We start from the raw sequence: 22,954 nt of genomic DNA on the forward strand, positions 1-22,954 counted from the left end.
CTCTCAAGTGCTGGGATTACTGGGATGTACCACCATTCCTACTCTCTAGTAGTTTTTTCAAAGAAGTTTTTGGAGCCCCTAAGAGGCAAGAGGATCACTAGTTTGAAGCTAACCCGTGTTGGCTACATTATGAGATCCTGTCTCAGTAACAAAAAATACTCTAATTTTTATATAACATTCACACTGTTTCCTAGAGACATGGCTTTGTTTCTTTCTGTCACTTTATGTATCTTCTGTTTCTTGTTCTTGCTGTATGGTGCTGACTGGACTTTGCAGGAGGCTAGTCATGTTGGAGGCATCCTTGCCTTATAAAGGCCCCGTAGGCAGAAAGTGCTCAGTCCTTTATGCTTAAGCACGTGACTGACAGGTGTTTTGTAGATGTTCCTGACTAGGCTGAGGGGTATAACCTGAAGAATAGTCCCAGCTTGACGAAGAGAGTTTTCTTCTTTCCTTCCTTCCTTAAATCTTGACTGGATGTTGAATTTTGTTGAATGACTTAGGATGATTCGTTTTTATTGTTTTTTCTGACTTACTCTCTTAATAAGATAGATTGCATTGATTAATATTACAGTATTGAACTGGACTTGCATTACTAGAATGACCCCCAACAGTCACGACACATATATCTCTTTAATTTTATTTAGGATGTACTTAGTGTTGTGTATGCATGTGGAAATGTGTATTCACGTGTGTCGATATGACACAGCACACACGTGTAGGTCAGAGAGAACTGGGGGTTGATGCTCTCCTTACACTGTTGGAGGCGGCCTCTCTTACTGCTTCTGCCACTGTGATGCTTGTGCAGTTTCGGGCCAGTTCTTCACATTCTGTCTCCTCCTCCCAGCAGGCTGTAGGAGTGCTGGAATTACAGATGTGTGCCACCAACATCTGGAAGGTTTTAATTTTCAATTTACTTATTTTTATCTTATGTGTATGAGTGTTTGGCCTGCATATGTGTTAGTATACTTTGTGTGTGCCTGGTGCCTGCAGAGGCTGGAAGAAGGCTCCAGAACCCCTAGACCTGGAGTTAACAGACTGCTGAGAGTCACCATGGGCATGCTGGGAACCAAACAAGGTCTTTGCAAGAGCAGCCAGTGCTCTTAACTGCTGACTCATCTCTCCAGCCCTCATGTCTGAATTTTTATTTAAAACAAACAAAGAAACAAAAAAACAAGTCCAGCACCTGGGAGACAGAGGCAGGAGGACTCTGAGTTTGTTAGCTTGGGCGTTCAGGCCAGCCAAGGGTACATAGCAAGACCAAAACCCAGAACAAGACAGGTAAAACAAAACAAAACAAGAAACAGGAAAAAAATGAAAAGGGAGAGACAGAGACAGAAACAGGAAGGGACCTGCGACAAAACAGACCCTTCCAAGCTTCTCTGCAGTGACCTCTGTCCTCCACCTAGGCCACATCCTCATGTTCCCGCCACTTCCCAACTACACCTCCAGGTGGGAACTCAGCCCTTAACACATGAGCCTGTGGGGACATTCCAGGCTGAAACCGGAACAGGAGGTCAAAGGGAAATTCTGATGACGTGTTCAGTTGGCCTTACAGTGCAGCTTTAATTTAATTACCGAGAATGACTGATGTGCAATCATTTCTTCCTCACAGTGCAGCTTTAATTTAATTATCGAGAATGACTGATGTGCAATCATTTCTTCCTCTAGATCAATGGGCAGTGCAGCTGTTTCCAGAGCATTGAACTGCTGAAGTCACGCCCTGCTCACTTGGCTGTTTTCTTACACCATGTAGTTTCACAGTTTGACCCTGCAACATTGGTAATATACTTTATAGTTCACCTGACTCAGGTTCCACATAATGATTCATGTACTGGAGAGTTTTCATCTGTAAAATGAGTAGACAGACTTGTTTTCTAAACATATAAGGATAGGCATGCAGGATACTTCAAATGTTATTAATTAAATTACTACCTTTTGTGTTTGTTTGTTTGTTTCACTCTGTCTTTTCCATTTCTTTCCCCATGACAGCTCTGTTATCTCTATTCAGACCTGTATAAGCAGACCAACTCCAAGGAGACTCGGCGCGTCTTCCTGGAGTTTCATCAGTTCTTCCTGGACCGATCTGCAGTAAGTTACCAAGTTCTCCTAGGAGCTTTCCTTCAATGTGTGCATTGTCTTAGTGACCCTGACTTCCTGCTTTGGGACATCCATATTATATCTCAGTTCTTGATTATGCTTGGCTGGCTTAAAAATAATTTCTAAATTAAATGTGGGTATATGAAATCTTCTAATTGATTTTAGGGAATGTGTATGTATATTTGGAAATTTATATGTGCATGATTAGAATGGGGAATAAAAAAGATAATACAAATGACAGACATATATATTAGGATCTAAAGGATAATTGAATTCTGAGTGGCCCCCTTGAACACTAGAGACACAAACTTAACTCAAAAGTGGTGGAAAAGGTCACACACTCAAATCAGTGACAGCAGTGCTTTGTTTTACCAATAGCAATGCTAGGAAAGTGGCTCAGTTGGCAAAGTGCTTGCTGCAAAAGCAGGAAGGCCCAAGGTTGGTCCTCAGCGTTCACATACAAAGGCTGATTCTGGGAAGGCAGAGACAGGAGGATCCTGGGGGCTTGCTGGCCAGGAGGTTTAGCCAAACTGTTGAGCTTCAGTTTTGGTGAGAGATTCTGTCACAAACAGTAAGGTAGAGAATAATTGTAATGTACACACACACACATACACACACACACACACACACACACACACACACAGCTAATAAGATTTTTAATTTTTTAAGTCTTTTATTTTAAGCTGAATTTTATCATTTGCATTACTAAGTAAGGGTAAATAATAGCCCTTAGTACTTGCTTGGATGGTCTTGTTGCTTGGCCCTTATCCCTTCACTTTTTTGTTTGGTTGATCTTTTAAAATAAAAATTGTTTCCTTTGTGTATGTGTGTGTGCACACACATCTGCATGTACATGTGGAGGCCAGAGGTCAATATCAGGTGTCTTTCTCTATTGCTTTGCACTCTATTATCATTAAATTTATATTGGTGTGGGTGTGGGCACACTTGTGCTAAGATGTGAGCATGGAGGTCAGATGGCAACCTGTAGAAGTTGGTTCTTATACTGTGTGGAGCCCAGGGATTGAATTCAGGGTTCAGGCTTGGTGGCCAGTACCTTACCTGTTTAGCCATATCCCTGACCTTCCACCTTATTTTTTGAGACCAGTTTTCTCACTGAATCTCAACTGATTGATTCAGTTAGACTTACTGACCAGTGTGCTCCAGGGGTCTGCCTGTGTCTGCCTCCTCATTGCTAGCTTACAGTCACATACCACCAAGCCCTGCTTTTATGTGGATGCTGAGGACCTCCTCCGTTTAGGTCCTCAGCTCCTCCTGCTTATATAGCAAGCACTCATCCGTATGAGCCATCTCTCCAGTCATCTCTCCCCTCTGGTTTCCTTTATGTTTGCACAGGGTTTCAGGCCAGCCATGAATTCAGTATGTCACTGAAGATGACCTTAACTTAGATCATCTAAATAGATGTCTTGCCTCTATTTCCCAGTTGCAGGGATTAAGGCATGTGCTACCGTATCTGGCTTTATGAGGTGCTGGGATGACACCCATGGCTCCATGAATTCTAGGCAAGCACTCTGCCACCTTTCCAGCTCTTGTTCTCTCACATCTGTTCTCTACAGTGGTGCTTCATACTCTAATCTCCATCACTTCCTCCCTAGGATTTTCTCAATTTTTGTATTTTCCTGACTTTTATTTATGTATGTTTGTTGTATCTGTGGGTATGTGCCAACTGTGTGTCAATGACTGGATGCCAGAAGAGAGGATCAGGCCCCTAACTGAGCTCTGTTCAGTCCTCTGTAAGATCAGCAAGTGCTCTTAACCACCGAGTCATCTTTGCAGCCCAGCCCCGACCCTGCTTTTTCCTGGAAAGAGTGTTGACACAGTGGATCTCAACCTTCCTAATGCTTCGACCCTTTAATGAAATTCCTCATGTTGTGGTGACCCCCAACCATAACACTATTTTCGTTGCTACTTTATAATTGTAATTTTGATATTGTTGTGATCATAATATAAATAATCTGCTATGCAGGATATCTGATATGTAACCCCTCAGAAAGGGTTATTCCACCACCAACATGCCCAAGGAGTCATGACCCACAGGTTGAGAACTGCTGGTGTGGTGAGGAGAAAGAAAATAACCAGCTATAGCGCTGCTTCCATCACACTGTATACCTGCCTGTTTACTGCTCATGATCTGTGCTAGCATTAAAGAATAAGAAGAATCCATATGAAAGGGTTGGCTCTCTTTTAAGTGACAAATCTTAATTATTTCATCCTTAGCTGTATATATGAGTTAGTTCTTATTTTATTTATTTGTGATACTGGGACTTAAATCCTTGTCATGATATGCCAAGAAAGGCTCTACTACTGAGCTATATCACCACCCAACGTGTACTTTTTTTGCACCTCTGCTAAAATTGCTTTTTTTCCAGTTTCTCATGTCTTTTCTTTTCCCTTTTCATTGAAACAAAGTCTCACTATAGTTCAGGCGGTCCTTGGGCTCCAGATTCTCCATCTGAGTCCCAAGTGTTGGGATTACAGACATGCATGAACATGTCTTGCCATATCACTCTTCCTAAAAGTGAACACAAGGGACCAGAGAGATGGCTTATTCAGGGGGTAAAGTGCTTGTTGTGCAAGTATAAGTACCTGAATTAGATGTTTGCACTCACATAAAAAGCCAGGCATGGCTGTGCACACTTGCAATCCCAGTGCTAGGAGGGAAGGGGTGAAGACAAGGACCCCAGAGCTCTCCAGCCAGTCAGTCCAATGGAATCAGCTAGTACCAGCTTCAGTGAGAGATCCTATCTCAAAAGAAGCCGATAGAGAGTGATAGAGGGACTATCTAACATTAGCCTCCACAGATTCGTGCATGGGCAAGCAAATCCACTCATGTGTGCACACATCACATACACACACCAAAATAAATAATGTAAGGGTCTCATAATACTATAACACTGACTTATTTTCAATTTTTTTTTTTTTTTTTTTTTTGGTTTTTCGAGACAGGGTTTCACTGTATAGCTTTGCACCTTTCCTGGAACTCACTTGGTAGCCCAGGCTGGCCTCGAACTCACAGAGATCCGCCTGGCTCTGCCTCCCGAGTGCTAGGATTAAAGGCGTGGGCCACCACCGCCCGGCCAACTTATTTTCAAATTTAAACTTTTGATCTTTACAGGAATTATTTAAATTTAGGAAGTATATGACTTTAGTAGGTGTTCAGTACAAAATAAGTATGATAAGAACTAAGATAATTCCTCTGAATACAAAATAATATTTTCTGTCAAATTGTTGTATCAAGAGCACTGCATTCTGACAATGTGACCAAAGTCTCCATGCTTACTGGGAGAAATTTGGCATAGAAAAATGTTAATTGGAAGATGATTGCCTTAGTTCTACAGCAGGAACTACATACAGATGGTTACTGGGGATTTTAAGACTCAAAAACTTAACACAACATTCAGTAATCCCTCATTGGGAGTATACCTTGAGATTTCTAAAAATTCACCTAAGAAAACTGCTGAGAATAATGTGATTTTTTGAATAAGATTCACATTCAGAAATTAAAATCATACCTAATTATGAGTCAGTTTTTCTGGTGTAATATACACATAGTTTAGGTTTTACTTGTATTCTTCAAGTAGTGTATAGCTGACTATATTGACTGTTGTTTTTAGTAAGCCGATGTCAGATATTTATCTGGAGTAATACTGAAGCATTTGTTCTGCTGTCTAGTGAGATGACTGTAGTTATTTCCATAGCGGAACATTGGGAAGGAGTTTGGTTCTGTGTTAAGCAGTAGACTAGAGAGGACTGTGACACTTGAACGAGTGAGGCTGGATTGTGGAACACACCTTTAAGAGTAATTTACACACGTTCTTGTGTGCAGCACAGAAGTCTGCAGTGCTGTTTGACCTGTTCTCTGCCCTCTCTTTCAGCACCTGAAAGTCCCCGTTCCCGAGGAAATCTCAGTGGATCTAGGTAAGTTTCCTGGAAGATTAACATCTCCGTAGAAATGAGGCTTGCCTCAGTTCCAATGTTTTGTTTGTCAGTGTACACTGATTTAATCATGTGAGTCCCAGCAGAAAGGGAGTCTAACATATTGAAAAGTTGAGATTGAATTCTGGCAGGAAGCATGTTACTGCACTAAGTAACCTCTCTCCTCTATTAAGTTCAGTTTGTGCTGTGTAATGTTGTGTTGTCAGCGTCAGGCCACACAGAATATTGTTTAGATCAAATAATCCCTTTGTTTGCAGAAAAGAGAAGACCTGAGCTTATTCCTGAGGACCTGCATCGGCACTACATTCAAACTATGCAGGAGAGAGTCCACCCTGAAGTTCAGAGACACTTGGAAGATTTTCGGTAAGTTGGTGTTAAATAAAACTTGATATGCTTGCTGGGTGGTGGTGGTGCAGACCTTTAATCCCAGCACTCAGGAGGCAGAGGCAGGTGATCTCTGTGAGTTCGAGGCCAGCCTGGTCTACAGAGCGATTTCCAGGACAGCGAAGACTACACAGAGAAACTGTCTCAATAAACCAAAACAAATAAATAAGGAAAAACCCTGATATGTTTTAAATAGGAAAAAGTTACATACGAAATATTTCATCACTAGGTAAACCATATGGCCTTATCTCTGCTAATTAAACATATTAGGCACCTGAAGTCAAAGGGTTGGATGAGAGCTTCAGAGTCCATAGTCTCCATTCGTGCCCTTTCAGGAGTCAGGCTCGGTGCTGTCTGTGCTAGTGTGTTCCTTCAAGGTAGGTGTCCTCTGCATTGACCACCACTAGAACCCTGCCCGACTGCGTCACAAGTAGGAAATATGACGTTCTACCTGTCCCTAGAAACTTGTAGCTAGGACTGTCTAGACAACTAGAAGGAAATGTTTTGCTCTCTGTTAGCTGAGATATTTACCCCCTAACCCTTTTAGACAGAAACGTAGCATGGGACTGACCTTGGCTGAGAGTGAGCTGACTAAACTTGATGCAGAGAGAGACAAGGACCGAGTAACTCTGGAGAAGGAGCGAGCATGTGCGGAACAGATCGTTACCAAAATTGAAGAAGTGTTGTAAGTCACAGAACTATGTGAAGTGATGCTAATTTTGCTTGAAGTACTCTTTGAACAGATCTAACGGGCCTCTCAGATTGTACATGTAGAACTATTTGTCATAACACTTGGAAACAGAATTTTTTCTTGGTAATTTAAAGTTCTTGCCTTCTTTTTTCTGAGTGTTGGCTAATGAGTAACTCCAAACTTGTAATCAGTGATCAAAGTCAGGTGAACACTTTCACTGCTTAATTCCCAGGCTTTGGAAATACTTGTTGCTATAAAACATGTTGAACTACTAACGTGGTTATGAAACTGTGTGGGTTCGTTGGGGATTAGAGTTACGTTGGTATTTTATTCTGGATGTATGTAGCTGGGGACCCAAAGCATTTAGTTCTTTCCTATTGTTTCAGGTGTCTGAGCTTAATAGCAAATCTCTGATTAACTGTGTTTCTTGGATCTTTTTGATGGTACTGGGGATTGAACTCAGTCAGGACCTTGTACATTGCTAGGCGACTACTCTGCCACTGAGTTATAGATCATCCTCAGATGTATGTATTTCATCTTAAAATATTTTTATTTTTAGGATGACTGCTCAGGCTGTGGAAGAAGAAAGAAGGTAATCGAATGTTTCCCCACTAGAGCTATTTTCTGTCTTTCTTAAATCACAATTTCTTTTCACTTGTGTAGGTTGTTGGCTCCCTCTGGTGGCCTGTATTTTATTTGACTAGAACTCTACTATCATAGATAGAATCAGTGTCTGTGTGCAGTTCTTCAGTTTCTGCCTTGACTAATTTTCCAACACTGGGGCTCTAGAAATCATTCCATCTCTTTATTCTGACCATCCTTCTCACATCAGAACTCTTTTTTTGTGTGTGTGTGTGTGTGTCAATATCATGCTATTTTTATTACTATAGTTCTGTAGTACAATTTGAGGCAAGGGATGGTGATACCTCCAGCAGTTCTTTTATTTTTTTCTTTTCTTTTATTTTTTATTTTATTTTATTTTACAATACCATTCAGTTCTACATATCAGCCATGGGTTCCCCTATTCTCCCCCCTCCCACACCCTCCCCTTACCCCTACCCTACCCCCCATTCCCACCTCCTCCAGGGCAAATCCTTCCCCGAGGACTGCAATCAACCTGGTAGACTCAGTCCAGGCAGGTCTAGTCCCTTCCTTCCAGACTGAGCCAAGTGTCCCTGCATAAGCTCCAGGTTTCAAACAGCCAACTCATGCAATGAGCACAGGACTTGGTCCCACTGCCTAGTTGCCTCCCAAACTGATCAAGCCATTCAACTGTCTCACCTATTCAGAGGGCCTGATCCAGCTGGGGGCCCCTCAGCCTTTGGTTCATAGTTCATGTGTTTCCATTCATTTGGCTATTTTTTTTTCAATAATTGAGTAGAACCGAAATTTATTATAAGCCACAGTCGTCCTAGGGACCTCCATGCTATATATATAGCCTCCATGGTTCTATGAGTTGTGGTCTGATTGTTCATTTTATATCTAGAATCCACTTATGAGTGAGTACCTACCATGACTGTCTTTCTGGGTTTGGGTTACCTCACTCAGGATGATTTTTTCTAGTTCCATCCATTTGCCTGCAAATTTCATGCTTTCATTGTTTTTCTCTGCTGAGTAGTACTCCATTGTGTATATGTACCACATTTTTTCCATCCATTCTTCTGTTGATGGGCATCTAGGTTGTTTCCAGGCAGAACTCTTATTTTACTTAATCATTTCTCCTCCAGTTCCACAATGCAGTATGTTATTCTCATGTATATGAAGCATTTGGGAGTAAAAGTAAAAGAACCTCGAAACTTGGAGCACAAGCGGGGTCGGATTGGATTCCTTCCAAAGATTAAGGTGAGACTGGGAAAACAGTAGAGTGGGCTGTCTTGCTTTATTAAACCAGCACATTAGCACTATGCATCATAATAGGTCTAACTTGGTCTTCCATAAAACAACTAAACATCTAGTGAAACACATATATAAGCTTATTATTGTTGAATAATATGAAAAGAATCTGTATGTCTGCCATCTACAACATAGTGCCTTATGCCTCAGGGTACCTGGCTCAGTTCATAGTTGTTTGGTTTTATTTAATGTTTGTTAGATTGTAAAGATCTGTGAAGGGCAGCATGTTCTTCATTTCTGTGTCCCCAGTTTTTAGCATGATGCCTCCATGTATTATGAAAGTGCTGAGTGGATGAACAGATGATGTAAAACAGTATCCTGACAAATATGTAAATTTTTGTCTACAAGATTTTGGTAAAATTGCCCTTTTATTATTTATTTTCTAAGAGTATTGTTTCTATTGTAAAGAAATCTAAGCATGGTAGTTGCAGGCCTGTACTACCAGCACTTGGGGGTACAAAGCAGGAGGATCCAGTCTAGACTACATTAGATGCTGTCTCAAACCCAAAGATGCGTAGATAAAAAATAAGGCATCTTGAGTTTGAGGTTCACATACAGCTTGCCAAGCTCCAGTGGGTGCTTTGATTTGTATTTCACCAGTCCTGTCAACCAACCATTTGAATCACATTGCTGTGTTTGAAAGCACCAACAGCAAAACCCACTGGTTGATGTCTCTTATCTTATTGTAATTGTACCTCAAATTTAGCAGAGCATGAAGAAAGACAGAGAGGGTGAAGAAAAGGGGAAGCGAAGAGGATTCCCCAGCATTTTGGGACCCCCAAGGAGACCCAGCCGCCATGACAACAGTGCAAGTATGTTGAAGCTTGAGGCATGTCCCTGCTGCCCTTACTCGGAAGATTGTTTGGCAGGATGCACTGCAGGAGGCGGCTGCTCTGGAGATGATGTTGCTGATGCTCACTGTGTCTCGCTTGCTTCCAGTGCTGTTTCTGAACTACGTCCCTCCGTGTTGCTGTGTTAATTGTAAACATCTTCATCAGTGACAGTGCACCACCACATGACTGTCATGACTTACTACCTCTGGTTTCATGTGTGTGTGTGTATTTAAGTTATGTTGACTAAATTAAAAAAAAAAAGGTTTTGAGCCTGGGAACTAGTTCTGTAGAACCCATGTTGAGGGGGCAAAAGGCCTAATGTGGTGGTTTGTATCTGTAATCCCACCACTGGAGAGACAGAGACAGACGGATCACTGGCCTGCTAGCCAGGCCTACTTACTGAGTTTATCTCAAAAAGGAACATGGACCGTGATGAAGAATGAAAATGGCACCCAGAGTTGTCTTCTGGCCTCCACACATTCAGACCTGCACACACATGTGCACCTGCACATGTGGATACATGCACACACGCATGCACACACACCTACACTTGGTCACACATTGCTCCACCATGACTTGTGTAACCTCTCTGTTCTTACTGTTATTCACTCTCTGCCTGTCCGTCGTGCTTCTCTGATATCCTGCCACCCCCATCCTCACAGAGAGATGAGACCACCAGACGCGACTGCAGCAGAGGCAGGCGTGTGGTATTGCGGGGAGGTAGCCAGTCTGTGCTGTGCTTCTCTGAGATGTTTCCACATCTGGAGATCCTGGCAGGCGGGCATGGCACAATGGTTGGGAAACAGTGATGCCACATCTCCAGAACATGAGGAGTCCTCATGCAAATGCCAGGGGCACAGGTTGGGAAGTTGTGACTAGTAGAGGAAGTCTTCAGAGAGAGGGAGAAGAGTTGGAGGGTTTCACAGTTGCTGACCCTGACTTTAGGGGGTGCAGAAAGAGTTTCAGAGGATGGACTTAAATGTGGGCTTTACAGAGCCATGGAGAATGTGTAAGGTAGCAGAAGGCTACATGACTGTCTGCAGTTTCTGAAAGTACCTGGTGTGAACTAGAGCAGTGAGCAAGATGATCTTTGACACCTTATTATGGTGACATTGTGAAGCAGAGGAAAAGTGGAGTGGAGCGTGTTAAGTTCAGAGATAAAGGCTGCCTCTTTATTTTTTTTTTCTGGTTTTTCGAGACAGGGTTTCTCTGTGTAGCTTTGCGCCTTTCCTGGAACTCACTTGGTAGCACAGGCTGACCTCGAACTCACAAAGATCCGCCTGCCTCTGCCTCCCGAGTGCTGGGATTAAAGGCGTGCGCCACCACCGCCCGGCGGGCTCAGCCGTTAAAGGCTAGGCTCACAACCAAAAATATAAGGCCTCTTTATTACAAATGGTAAAACTCTCCATCTCTGTGTGTCTCAGCATCCCCTCTGCCTTCACTATCTCTGCTCTCTCCACCTCTTCTTTTTCCATCCTTTCTTCCCCGTTCCACCCGTCTTCCATTTTCTCATCTGCTCTCTCCTTTTTCCACTTCATCCTTTTTCCACTTCATCCTTCTTTCATCTCCCATCTTTCCATCTCCTTTCCTCTTTGTGTCTGTCCCTTGCTGTGTGTAGTAATTGTAGACACTTCTTGAGATATTTTCATCTCCCCTGGCCCTCCTCTAGGCTGCTAACCAGTGCTCTCTGTTCAGTTGGCAGGGCCATGGAGATACAGAAACTACGCCACCCGAAGCACTTATCGACACCCTCATCTGTGAGTCCTGAGCCTCAGGACCCTGGCAGGTTGCGCCAGAGTGGATTAATCAACGAAGGAACAGACACTGGATTCCTGCCTGCCAGTACCATATCCTCTGCCACTTCAGGGGCTGCCCTTTCCCAAGAAGGAGGGAAAGAGAATGATTCAGGTAAGTGTTGCTGCAGTCAGCCTAACTTGGGATCAAGATTTGGATACAAACACACTGAAAAAACAATGGAGAGACAGAGTATTTTAATTGAAACTGAATCCAAGTTTCTTTGATTCAAATATTTTAGTACTCTAGTGTCTGCAATAAACATGAGCTGAATGATATGTGTTTTCAAAAATCCCAAACCAAACAAAAATATAAAATAGAACTCACTGAACTCTTGAGATGTTAGTTTTGTTCTGGTGCTGACACACATTAATGTTGCACAGATGCATGCCATTTGCAGCTTATAAGTTGCACACAGAAAGCCACAAAATTAAAAATTCACATTGGATCCCCTGGGTGTGGTAATATACCTAGAGTCTTATTCTTCAAGAGGCAAAAGCAGAAGGATCACAAGTTCAAGGCCAGCCAAGGATGCATAGTGAGACCCTGTTCATAAACAAAAAGACAGGACCCAACAATAGTAAAAATTTGAGATTGTAACAATTCCAGGAAAGCAAGTTAAGAGGAATCGAGGAAACTGGCTAGTTGTTATTGGCAGGTAGGTAGGTGCTCTGTTTTGTTTTCTAGAAGAAACACTTGGGTTTAATAAGGACATTTATTTAATGCAGCTCAAGCATGAGGGACAGGATAGAGAGAGGTGCTCAGAGGAAGGGATTGTGCACAGGCACCCAAGTCATGGAAAGGAAGACTTGCTCTATTGTGGCTGTTAGGTAGCTTTCACACTTAGAGTTCTCAGACGGTCTTATGTGTCCTCCCACCACATGAGTTCCAGGGATGAAACTCAGGTTATCAGGCTTGGAGGCAAGCAGGTTTCATTGTGACAGCCCCCTGATCAATTAAAGAAAAAAACAAAACTTCTTTATAAAAATGAGACACTGGAGATTTTATTTCTAAGTTAATGAGAATTCAGCAGTAAGAAGAGGTCGAATATTTGGACTAGAACTATTTCCACACAGCAGCAAAAAAAAGGCCAAGTCAGCTATACAGTTGAGTTTTTCATTCTTCAGTATGAACATCATTATTCATTTTTGGGAAAATGTACTTGCTAGAGGTAAGACCTAAGGTAATACACAGGCGTTTGAGGTGCCAGACATTTTAAACAGTGACATAAAGGAGAGTATACAGTAGAAAAGCTGCCCCCAGAGAAGCAGCTTCATTTTGATAATATATAATAAGCTTTAAAAATGTCTCTAAGATAGTGTACTTGGGACATTAAAGAAATTGTAAAGAATAGGATTCCATGAAAAAGATTTCAGAGATAAACTTTAACAGTTAATTATAGTAGAACAATTATTGTTGTTAATTGTTGTGATAAATTACTCCATGTTTAATAGCATAAGGTAGAAAATATTATCTCACTTCTGTGAGTGAAGAACTTCCTAGCTGCTTGGCTAGGTGGTTCCAACTTGAGGTCTCTTGGAAAATTAGGAAACATACTCCTCCATGCCACTTAGGTGAGGCCTCAACTTGGAGCCACATGGACTTTTTAAGAGCTGCTTGAATGTTCCAGGCCACTGTAGCTGACTCCTCAAAGTGATCTAAAGGAAAGACAAGAAGAAAGCTCTACTGTCACCTCAAAAAATTAGAAGCTGCCAGGCGGTGGTGGCACACGCCTTTAATCCCAGCACTCGGGGAGGCAGAACCAGGTGGATCTCTGTGAGTTCAAGGCCAGCCTGGGCTACAGAGTGAGATCCAGGACAGGCACCAGAACTACACAGAGAAACCCGGTTTGGGGGGGGGGGGTTAGAAGCAAGTCACTACTCCAGAAGAGAGAAGTTAGAATCCCCTTGATGGAGCACTAAAAAGTCTATGAATGTGTTTTTAGAATGCTACAGTTTCTAGTATTTAAAGTGCTCTTTGTGTGTGTGTGTGTGTGTGTGTGTGTGTGTGTAAAATCCTTAAAAGTAATGTTTTAGAATATATGTAAGAATTAAAACAACAACAAAACACTGAAACTTGAGTGAAAAGAATATGCAGGGAATCCCTAGAGAAGACATTTGTCTTTCTCTCAGAGTCAGCAGAGAATGCGGAAGAGAGGCAGAGAAAGGAGGAAAGGGTCTCCCAGAAAGGGACTCCCAGAGTCAAGAATAACAAATGCTTTTACCCAGAAAAGGCTCGAGGAGAGCCAGCCACTGTTAGGTGTCAACTAATGAAACCATGTAAGATTTAGAAAATGAAAATGGTGTTGTGTCACACTGCACAATGTAGCAGTAAATGATGGAATAGGAAAGAATATGGCTTTCAGCTTTCTGCAAGAAAATGGTTTTTTTTTTTTTTTTGTTTTTTTTTTGAGACAGGGTTTCTCTGCGTAGCTTTGCGCCTTTCCTGGAGCTCACTTGGTAGCCCAGGCTGGCCTCGAACTCACAGAGATCCACCTGCCTCTGCCTCCCGAGTGCTGGGATTAAAGGCGTGCGCCACCACCGCCCGTCTTAAGAAAATGGTTTTTACTTTTAGTTGTGTGTTTTAAGTTATCTGTCAGATAGGAAGAATGGATGAAGACATTTTCAGGTATGTAATCTAAAGTTTATCTGAAACTCCTCACTCCTTGAACATTGCAGGCTATACTTCTACAAGATGAGAGAAAAAGAAAGAAAGTCATGGGATACAGGAAACAGCAGCAGCAGAGCAGCAAAAGGCAGGGATGGTGTCCCAGGCCAAGGGACCATGGCTCCAGATCGGATCACAGAAAGCCAGGAGTAGAAAAGAGAGTGGGGCTGGGAAGATGGTTTAGTCATTCAAGTGCCTGTTGTAAGAGCATAAGGACCAGAGTTAGGGTCTTGAGCAGCCACGTAAAAGCTGGGTCTAGTGGGACATAGCCCTAGTGTGGTGGGCAAACAGACGCATCCTTAGAGCTCACTAGCTAGCCAGTGAGCCAGTAATCTCTTGGCTAATTGAGAGATCCTGTCTCAAAAGTATAAGATAGAGAACTATTAAGGAAGATACCGTATGTTGGTCTGTAGTCTCCACACTTAAGTACACTTAGACACACCCACTCATACATATACTACACATGGAAAAAGTAAAAGAAGAAGTTCTCCTTCATTGTAGGTTACAAGGATAAACAGGTCGTCAGGCATGTGAAGTGAGCACCTTTACCTGCTGCACCACCTCACCAGCTCTTACACGATTCTCCTGCCAGGCATGGTAGCACACACCTTTAATCCCAGCACTTTGGAGGCAGAAGCTGGCAGATCTCTGAGAATTCAAGGCCAGCCAAGGGCTACATAGTGTTTTAAAAAAAAGTTTTTCTGGGGGCTGGAGAGATGGCTCGAGGGTTAAGAGCACTGGCTGCTCTTCCAGAGGTTCTGAGTTCAATTCCCAATGACCACATTGTGGGTCATAACCACCTGTAATGAGATCTGGTGCCCTCTTCTGGCCTGCAGGTGCACATGCAGAGCACTCATACATAAAATATAAGTAAATAAAATTAAAAAAAAAAGTTTTCCCCATTTATGTTTTAGTTCCTTGCAGAGTTATATATTAAATTTTGATTTTAGCTAGCCTATTTAAATAGAATGTGGCTGAATTAGGTTGAAGTTCTTCTGAGAATTGATTCAGGTCTTTTTAGTTATTGATGTTACTGTTTTATTAACAGTTAGTGACTGACTTTTGTCCTTTTAGGATCAAAACAAGTTGGAGAAGCATTGGTGCCTGGAGACTGCTTGGACGGCACGCCTCGTGTCTCTAATACTGTTTTTGACTTCCCACCTCCTGTGTTAGATCAAGTGCAGGAGGAGGAATGTGAAGTAGAGAGGTAATTGAGTGAGAGCTGGGAGCTTTGTGCATTGTGTACAGTGCCTTGAACTGTCACTTTTTATATCTGTCAGCACTTTCTCTTGTATAATGTTTTGAAAGAAGTCTGGTTGGTAGTAAATATTAAATCCTACTGAATTTTTCTGTTATTTTGTGTCAAATAACTCCTGTATCTGGGTGAATTACTTATCCACCCATTGGGATTTAACCCAGTTTGGGGTATCTTGGATATGTCTTTCTTGATCTCCATTTTGCTCTCCTGTGATTCTTTATCCTCTGTTATTTTAGGGTGACAGAACATGGAACCCCCAAACCCTTTCGAAAGTAAGTACATCTTAAAGTAGCTTTCATTTCAATAGAGGCTTTCCTCTCTAAAGTCCTAATCTTAAAAGAAAAGAGGCCCACTACATAGTTTGTGAGTGTAAAGGAAACTCTTAGTAGCCAGGTCATATGATGGATGCATACAAGTGTACACACAGGAATAAGCCGCGTGTAAGAGAGGAGGCTGTGTTAGGCTCAGTGCTGATCAGATGCAGAAATCTACCTGGTCTACAGTAAATTAAGACTCATGGGGCTGGATGATAATTTAGCTGGTAAAGTATTTGCCCCACAAGTATGAGGACCTCAGTTCAGATGCCTAACACCCATGTAAAAAGCCAGGCATGACAAGACCATGTCAAAAAGAATAAAGTGAAGAACAGTCAAGAAAGACACCTAAAGCCAGCCTCTGGGCTTCATATACTTGTGTATACATATATACTTGTATCCATGTACACAAGAACAAACACAAGAGATTTGTGAGTCTTTTCTTGTCCACTTGAAGCCCTCAAAGAGAATTTGCCATCTGTTTGTTTGTTTTATTAGGTTTGACAGCATCGCCTTTGGAGAAAGTCAGAGTGAGGATGAACAGTTTGAAAATGACTTGGAGACGGATCCACCCAACTGGCAGCAGCTTGTTAGTAGAGAGGTGTTACTGGGACTGAAACCTTCTGAGATCAAAAGACAAGAAGTGATTAATGGTAAGTTTAATCATCCGTTGTTGGCCATATACATTGAGATTTCCAGAATGAAGCAAATCTCTCAGCTTTTGAATTTGCTTTGTTTTCTATTGGCCTTTTGTTTTAAACAAAGACAAAATTAAACTAGATGGGTTATTCTTGAGCCTTTAAACATAAGCAGTACAACTGTACAATTTGTATTTATAACCTAAAAAGAAAGGGTGTTTAGCTTTCTACAATGTTTTAGCATTGTAGCTGTGGATCTTGAAAAGCATCATTAGGACAGTAGTCTCGAACTACCTCAAGGTGTTATTGTAGGCCAAGATGATCAAGAGTAAGCTACATTAGGAGATGAGTGGAGCAGCAGCAAAAAGAGCAAGAGTAGGGTTTAGAGCGCCCGGGTGCAGTGCTTGGTTACTGTCACAGTTTCATTTATGTTGCTGTGACAAATGAAAAGTGGCAGGGGAATTCCAGGTTACAGACCATTACTGAGGGAGAAACTGAAGCAGGAACTCAAAGCAGCCAGTCACATCCCATCTATAGTGGAGCAAAGAGTGTCTGCTCCTATGCCATCCCATGGTTCTCAGCTAGCCTTCTGTCCTGTGTGGTCTCAGATCCCCTGCCTAGGGAGTAGTGTTGCCCATGATGTTCTGGGTCTTCTACATCTTTTAATAAGACGACTCCACCCCAGATACACCCACAAACCAATCTGTTACATTTACTCAATTGAGACTCTTTTCCCAGGTGATTCTAAGTTGTGGCAAGTTGACATCAGTTACCCTAACATGTACGTAACAAGTATGTGACACATACGCTGTACCCTCTGCTATCCCTATGGTTTGATTTCAATAAATATCTTATCTTTGATGACATTGAGCTAGTTACAATATGACTCCAGAAATGAGGTTTTATGGGTAAATATAGAAAACTAAATCTATTACTTCTGAAGAATGCTTAAGGCTATATGTTATTAGAATTTACTGTAAGGTGTGATAAGTTCATATTGTAAATGGATGATTTGGGGGTAACTTAATTAACTTTTAAATATAAAATAGTTTTGATGATGCTGTTCATTAGTTTTCTGTGTAGAAAAATTTAATGGAATCAGTGTGGTTTTTTTTTTTTTTTTAGAGACATGCCATCCTTTCTAAATGTTAAATAATTTGTTACATAATGCATTTGCTGCCTAATAACAATGAAATACTATATTTGGTCCCATGGAATTAGTCTAAATAAAGCAACATTCTGTGCCTTTTCCCCTTCCTGCCTAGAATTGTTCTACACTGAAAGAGCTCATGTCCGAACACTGAAGGTTCTTGATCAAGTTTTCTATCAGCGAGTGTCCAGAGAAGGAATTCTGTCACCTTCAGAACTACGCAAGATTTTTTCAAATTTGGAAGATATTCTTCAACTTCATGGTAAGAGAAATTGACTTGTGATCATTGTGTCTACATTTCTAGTAAAGACTATGACTATGTAAAGGCACCTCTATAACACGTTACAAATAGTTGAGTTTAATTTTATGCATATCTGACATTGTATGTGAACACATCCTACAAAGAGCGATAATCAGATCTTTGGCTAAATCTTTTCCCCCATAATCAACATAGTATTAGCATTGGGATTTTCTTGTCTAAAGTTAGTACTTACAGTGAAAAACATGAGTAGTCATAATTACTCTTGAAAATGTCCTATCAATTACAGTATATATTTTTTGTAGTTTTAAAATATATATTCCCATGTAATAATAGGCATGCAAATATATTTATAAATAGTAAGATTAATATTAATCCCATGGTTGGATAATTTTCAGAAACAGTTTTATAATTTTGTTGCTTAGGACACGTTTTGTGTATCTTGCCCCATTGGAGACACCTGTATCTACAGGTAGTAGTAAGACCTCCTTTCTCTGCAAGTCACTGCTTCTCTGTGACCCTTGACATTCAGTTTGTCAACCAAAGCAATGCTTTTTGTGAGCAATTTTAGATTTCATTGACATGTAGGGTATTGTTTATATCCAGGGTTTTTCTGAGCTTGGCTACAGAATGAGGCCTTGAGAGTAAATACATACTTGATGCAGCCACACTATAGGCAATATGCTAGTTCCTAAAATTATAGGGTGTAATGCTTTAGGTTTCATTTCCAGGAAGAGCTTTTGGAATCTAGCAGTGTAACGGCTGTGTACAGATTACATTTTTATGGATTGGAGCAGCTATACTACTTGGAAAATTAAAATAAAATAAAAAGTTAACTACTTAGTTCTATCAGTAATTTAGACTGAAATAAGCATGGATTTACCAATTTTCTTTCTTTTCCTTCCCAGTTGGGTTGAATGAGCAAATGAAAGCTGTCCGAAAGAGGAATGAGACTTCTGTTATTGATCATATTGGGGAAGATCTGCTCATCTGGGTAAGGAAATTGAGAATTTCTTTTAATACTTTTACAGACACTTGATCAGATTCAAGGGTAAGTAATAAATGCTTCCAAACTGCAAACACATACATTTTGCCGAGTTAATATGCAGAACTAAAAAGGGTCCAGAGCATTATTTCATTGGTTAGTTTGTTGTAATCAGTATGCAGTCAGGCTAAGTGCTTGATTTCATTGAGATATGGATACACTGGTTCTTTATGTTTTAAAGGCTAAAGAGTAATGTATCTTACTAATTTAAGTGGTCCAGAATTTGTACCATCTTCTGTTGTTAAAATCTTAGACATGTACTGTACAGTATTATGCAATTATAGATCATAAGTGTCAGTAGTGAAAATTATTTTTTCTTTTTTCCACTATAAGGAAAGAATGCAGCGGCTATAGTAACTGTCAAATTCTTTCTATTTTTTCATCTGACTGACTGTACAGATTGGTTTTATTGTACGTATATGATTGTGCATGTGTGTGCACCGCATGTGTGTCTCAGAACGCATCAGATCAGATCTAGTCTGGATTCCCAGGAACTATAGTTGTGGCTGGTTGTGAACCACCATGTAGGTGCTGGGAACCAATTCCTGGTCCTCTGAAAGAGCAACAAGTGCTCTTAATTACTCAGCCATCTCTTCAGTCCCTGACTGTCAGTTTATATGGAACAAAACTGTGTATAGTTCTTGGGGCAGTGGCAGTCAAGACACGTGGCTTCTGTTCTCACAAAACCTACAATGGGAAAACTGTGGGGTTTTGTTTTGTTTTGCTTTAGTCAGGGTCTCATAAGTTAGCCCTGGCTGGTCTGGAACTCTTTTTTTTTTTTAATGTGACAAGGTTTTACTATGTAGCCCCAGTTAATTTGGAACTCATAGAGACTTGTCTGCCTCTGCTCTCAAGTGCTGAATTAAAGGTATGCCAAACCATGCCTGGCCATTGATTTAAACTCTGTGTGTGTGTGTGTGTGTGTGTGTGTGTGTGTGTGTGTGTGTGTGTGTGTGTTGGTTTTTTGTATTGTTTTGTTTTTTGTTTTTCAAGACAGGGTTTCTTTGTGTAACAGCTCTGGCTGTCCTGGAACTTGCTCTGTAGACCAAGCTGCCCTTGAACTCACATAGATCCACCTTCCTGTGCCTCCTGAGTGCTGGGATTATATCCTCCTGGCTCTAAATGTTTCTTTTAAAACACACATAAAAAGGTGATCTTTTGCATTGTTTTATTTTTGTTTTTCAGTGCTAAGACTAGAACCCAGGGCTTTACATATGCTAGGCAAGGTACCACCTCTGGTCCCAAGAAGTATATTCTTAACCAATGTTGTATTAAAAAATGGAGGGAAAACAGGATTAATAAACCTGTCTGATTTATTATCTGTTGCATATCAAGGGTTGATTTAGGGCAAAATAGTCATTGTAAAAACTAAAAAAAAAAAAATAAAAAAAATCAGTAGGTCTTTAGATTTGCATTTAATATTCTCAGCTTTTGGTTTACCTATTTTTTGTGGTGCTTGGCTTTGTGGCCAGGGCTTTGTACATACTAAGCTTGAATTCTAGCTCTGAGCTCTGCCTTTACTTCCTCTTCTTGTATATTTACAACTTACTTCTCTATTGTAATTGTGGGGGAGAGCATGCATGTGTCAGGGTGCATACGTGGAGGCCAGATGACAGCTCCTCTTGGGAGTTGACTCTTTCCTTCCAAGTGGGTTCTTGAGATCAAACTCATGTGTCAGGCTTGCTTGATGAGTGCTTCACTTGCTAAGCCATCTCACCGACCCCTCTCCTACTATTTTGTTTTGTTTTTAAATTTGAAAGTTTTCTATGTGAATACTATATTTACATTATTTCCAACTTCTATGTCTTCCCCCATTTCTTCTCAAATTCATGACCCCTTTTATTATTTTGGTACATAGATCCTCTCGCAAGCATGCACACACACATGCACACAAACCTACTGAGCCCATTTGATGGTGCTTTTTCATGTGTTTGGGATGAACACTGGATTGGATAACCTTTAAAGTCTCTTATGTGGAGAAAACGGATTCTCCCTGTCTCAGTAGCCATTGAGTGCCTGTAGTTCTTGAGCTAGGGTAGGGGCTTTATGACATTTACCCTATCTGGGTTGGCCTATCAGCTGGTTATGTCTTGTTTAGATGGTAATATTGTTGAGATTTTTGTGGAAGCAGCATCCCTGTCGTGTCTAAAAGACTATCTAGCAACAGGTGTGCTGGTTCTCTTACAGTTTGTTCCCCGACCTTCATTTGCGCCTTCTCTGATTTTCTCTGACTCTTACTTAGATATAGGCATTGTTTTGTAGGTTTACCAACTGGGACTGGGCACCATTGATACTGTGCGCACACACCAAGTTTTGTCTCTTGTCATTTGAGAATGCTTCTTGGAATGTCTAAAGGATTGTAGTCATCTCTCATCTTACTTGGTCTCATGTGTGCTCAGTATCTTATTCTCTCTTGTCTTCTTTGCATTCTTGGCACAGTTCAGTGGACCAGGGGAGGAGAAGCTGAAACACGCTGCTGCTACATTCTGCAGTAACCAGCCTTTTGCTCTGGAAATGATCAAGTCTCGTCAGAAAAAGGACTCTCGATTTCAGACTTTTGTGCAGGTGAGTTGAGCAAGTTATGTGATTTACACCCCCCCTCCAAGTTACAAGTTTTGTATTGATTATAGAATAAACTTGAAGAATTCTGGCTTAGAATGTTTCATTTATGTTAAGAATATTTTCCCCCTTCATTTGTGTTTTTATTTTATGAAAATGGATATTCTGTCTGTATTTATGTCTATGTACCAAGTATATGCACTATCCTCAGAGGCCAAAAGAGGCCATTGAATCCCCTGGGACTGGAGGTACAGCTAGATATGAGCCGATGCCATGTGGGTGCTAGAAATTAAACCTGGGTTCCCTGGAAGAGCAGCCAGTGCCCTCAACTACTGAGCCATCTATCCAATACCGCCCAGTATGTTGACATTTTAAAAATGCTTTACATTACTTCTTAAATTACTGGAAGGATTAAAGATGATTTGAGAATGACAAATAATAAAAAAAAATACATATGAAGATTGAAATATTTGACATAGATAGCCACATTGACATAGTAGTTTTAATTAGGAAAAGGCCGTATTTGTTCTTTGGGCATTCTCCACTGAGCTATGTGCCTAGCCCTTTTTATAGTCTTTTGAGGTAAGGGCTTTTTCAATTGTCTGGGTGCATTGCTCTGTAGCCCATGCTGGCCTTGAGTTTACAGGCTGTGCCACCAGGCCTGGCACATACTCACTTATGAAAAGCATATTGTTCAAATTTGAGATGTTTTTTTTTGTCAGGCTCAGGAAGATTTCAAGAGTACTGGGATAGGGATAGGAACAGACAAGAGTCGGGAGCTGTGTTCCCCTGGCCTTCTCCATCCACCTGCATGATTTATAAAGTTGTTTGGACACCAAGCATTCATTTCTTTTTGCTGTGTTTAAGTGACAGAGTTTTTGTGGTTTAAGAGTATGGCTACAATTTAACAGGAGCCTCTCCCTTGGGTTTATCAAAATGTAGGAGAGAGTTGTAGTCTCACCTGAAGCTCAGCTAAGCCCTGTGCACAACCCCTCAACAAGGTCTTCCTTTCTTGATTATTGTTGTCTAAGAACTAGTTCCAGCTCCTAGAGAAGACCCCATCTCTCTTCCTTGTGGCCTCGCAGGCAGGTGACTGATGGATTTTTTTCCCTCCTTCCCTCCTCCTTCCCTCCTCCTTCCCTCCTCCCTCTCCCTCCCTCCCTCCCTCCCTCCCTCCCTCCCTCCCTCCCTCCTCCTTCCCTCCCTCCTTTCCTCCCTCCCTCCCTCCTTCCCTTCTTTCCTTCTCTCTGATCTAGATTGCTAGGGGGCTGAGAGGTGACTCAGAGGTTAAGAGCACTTGCAAGAACTGGAGTTGGGGTTCCAGCCACCTCTGATCAAGTCAGGCCACTCTCCTTTGTTTTGATTAAATCAAAGTCAAGTGATAGTAAACTAATTATAGAATGATTCCACCCACATTC

The 22,954-nt window shown here is 41.3% G+C and overlaps 1 protein-coding gene across 3 annotated transcripts in view; it reads left to right on the forward strand.

The window, feature by feature from the left end:
• The window catches only part of Arhgef12 (Rho guanine nucleotide exchange factor 12), a 143,295-nt gene that overhangs the window by 99,206 nt on the left and 21,135 nt on the right, over positions 1 to 22,954 (forward strand). For 2 of the 3 annotated variants that reach the window (XM_028866313.2, XM_028866315.2), the window contains 15 exons: positions 1,669 to 1,779; positions 1,990 to 2,088; positions 5,991 to 6,033; positions 6,309 to 6,414; positions 6,983 to 7,120; positions 7,686 to 7,718; positions 8,854 to 8,968; positions 9,726 to 9,831; positions 11,548 to 11,760; positions 15,388 to 15,520; positions 15,808 to 15,843; positions 16,384 to 16,538; positions 17,789 to 17,935; positions 18,841 to 18,926; positions 21,417 to 21,542. In XM_028866313.2, the coding sequence (XP_028722146.1) occupies positions 1,669 to 1,779; positions 1,990 to 2,088; positions 5,991 to 6,033; positions 6,309 to 6,414; positions 6,983 to 7,120; positions 7,686 to 7,718; positions 8,854 to 8,968; positions 9,726 to 9,831; positions 11,548 to 11,760; positions 15,388 to 15,520; positions 15,808 to 15,843; positions 16,384 to 16,538; positions 17,789 to 17,935; positions 18,841 to 18,926; positions 21,417 to 21,542 (1,647 nt within the window). The remainder of the gene's footprint in view (positions 1 to 1,668; positions 1,780 to 1,989; positions 2,089 to 5,990; positions 6,034 to 6,308; positions 6,415 to 6,982; positions 7,121 to 7,685; positions 7,719 to 8,853; positions 8,969 to 9,725; positions 9,832 to 11,547; positions 11,761 to 15,387; positions 15,521 to 15,807; positions 15,844 to 16,383; positions 16,539 to 17,788; positions 17,936 to 18,840; positions 18,927 to 21,416; positions 21,543 to 22,954) is intronic. The other variant, XM_028866314.2, reaches the window with a different exon arrangement.

The sequence above is a fragment of the Peromyscus leucopus genome, chromosome 7 (assembly GCF_004664715.2).
Source record: "Peromyscus leucopus breed LL Stock chromosome 7, UCI_PerLeu_2.1, whole genome shotgun sequence".
Classification (NCBI taxonomy): domain Eukaryota; kingdom Metazoa; phylum Chordata; class Mammalia; order Rodentia; family Cricetidae; genus Peromyscus; species Peromyscus leucopus.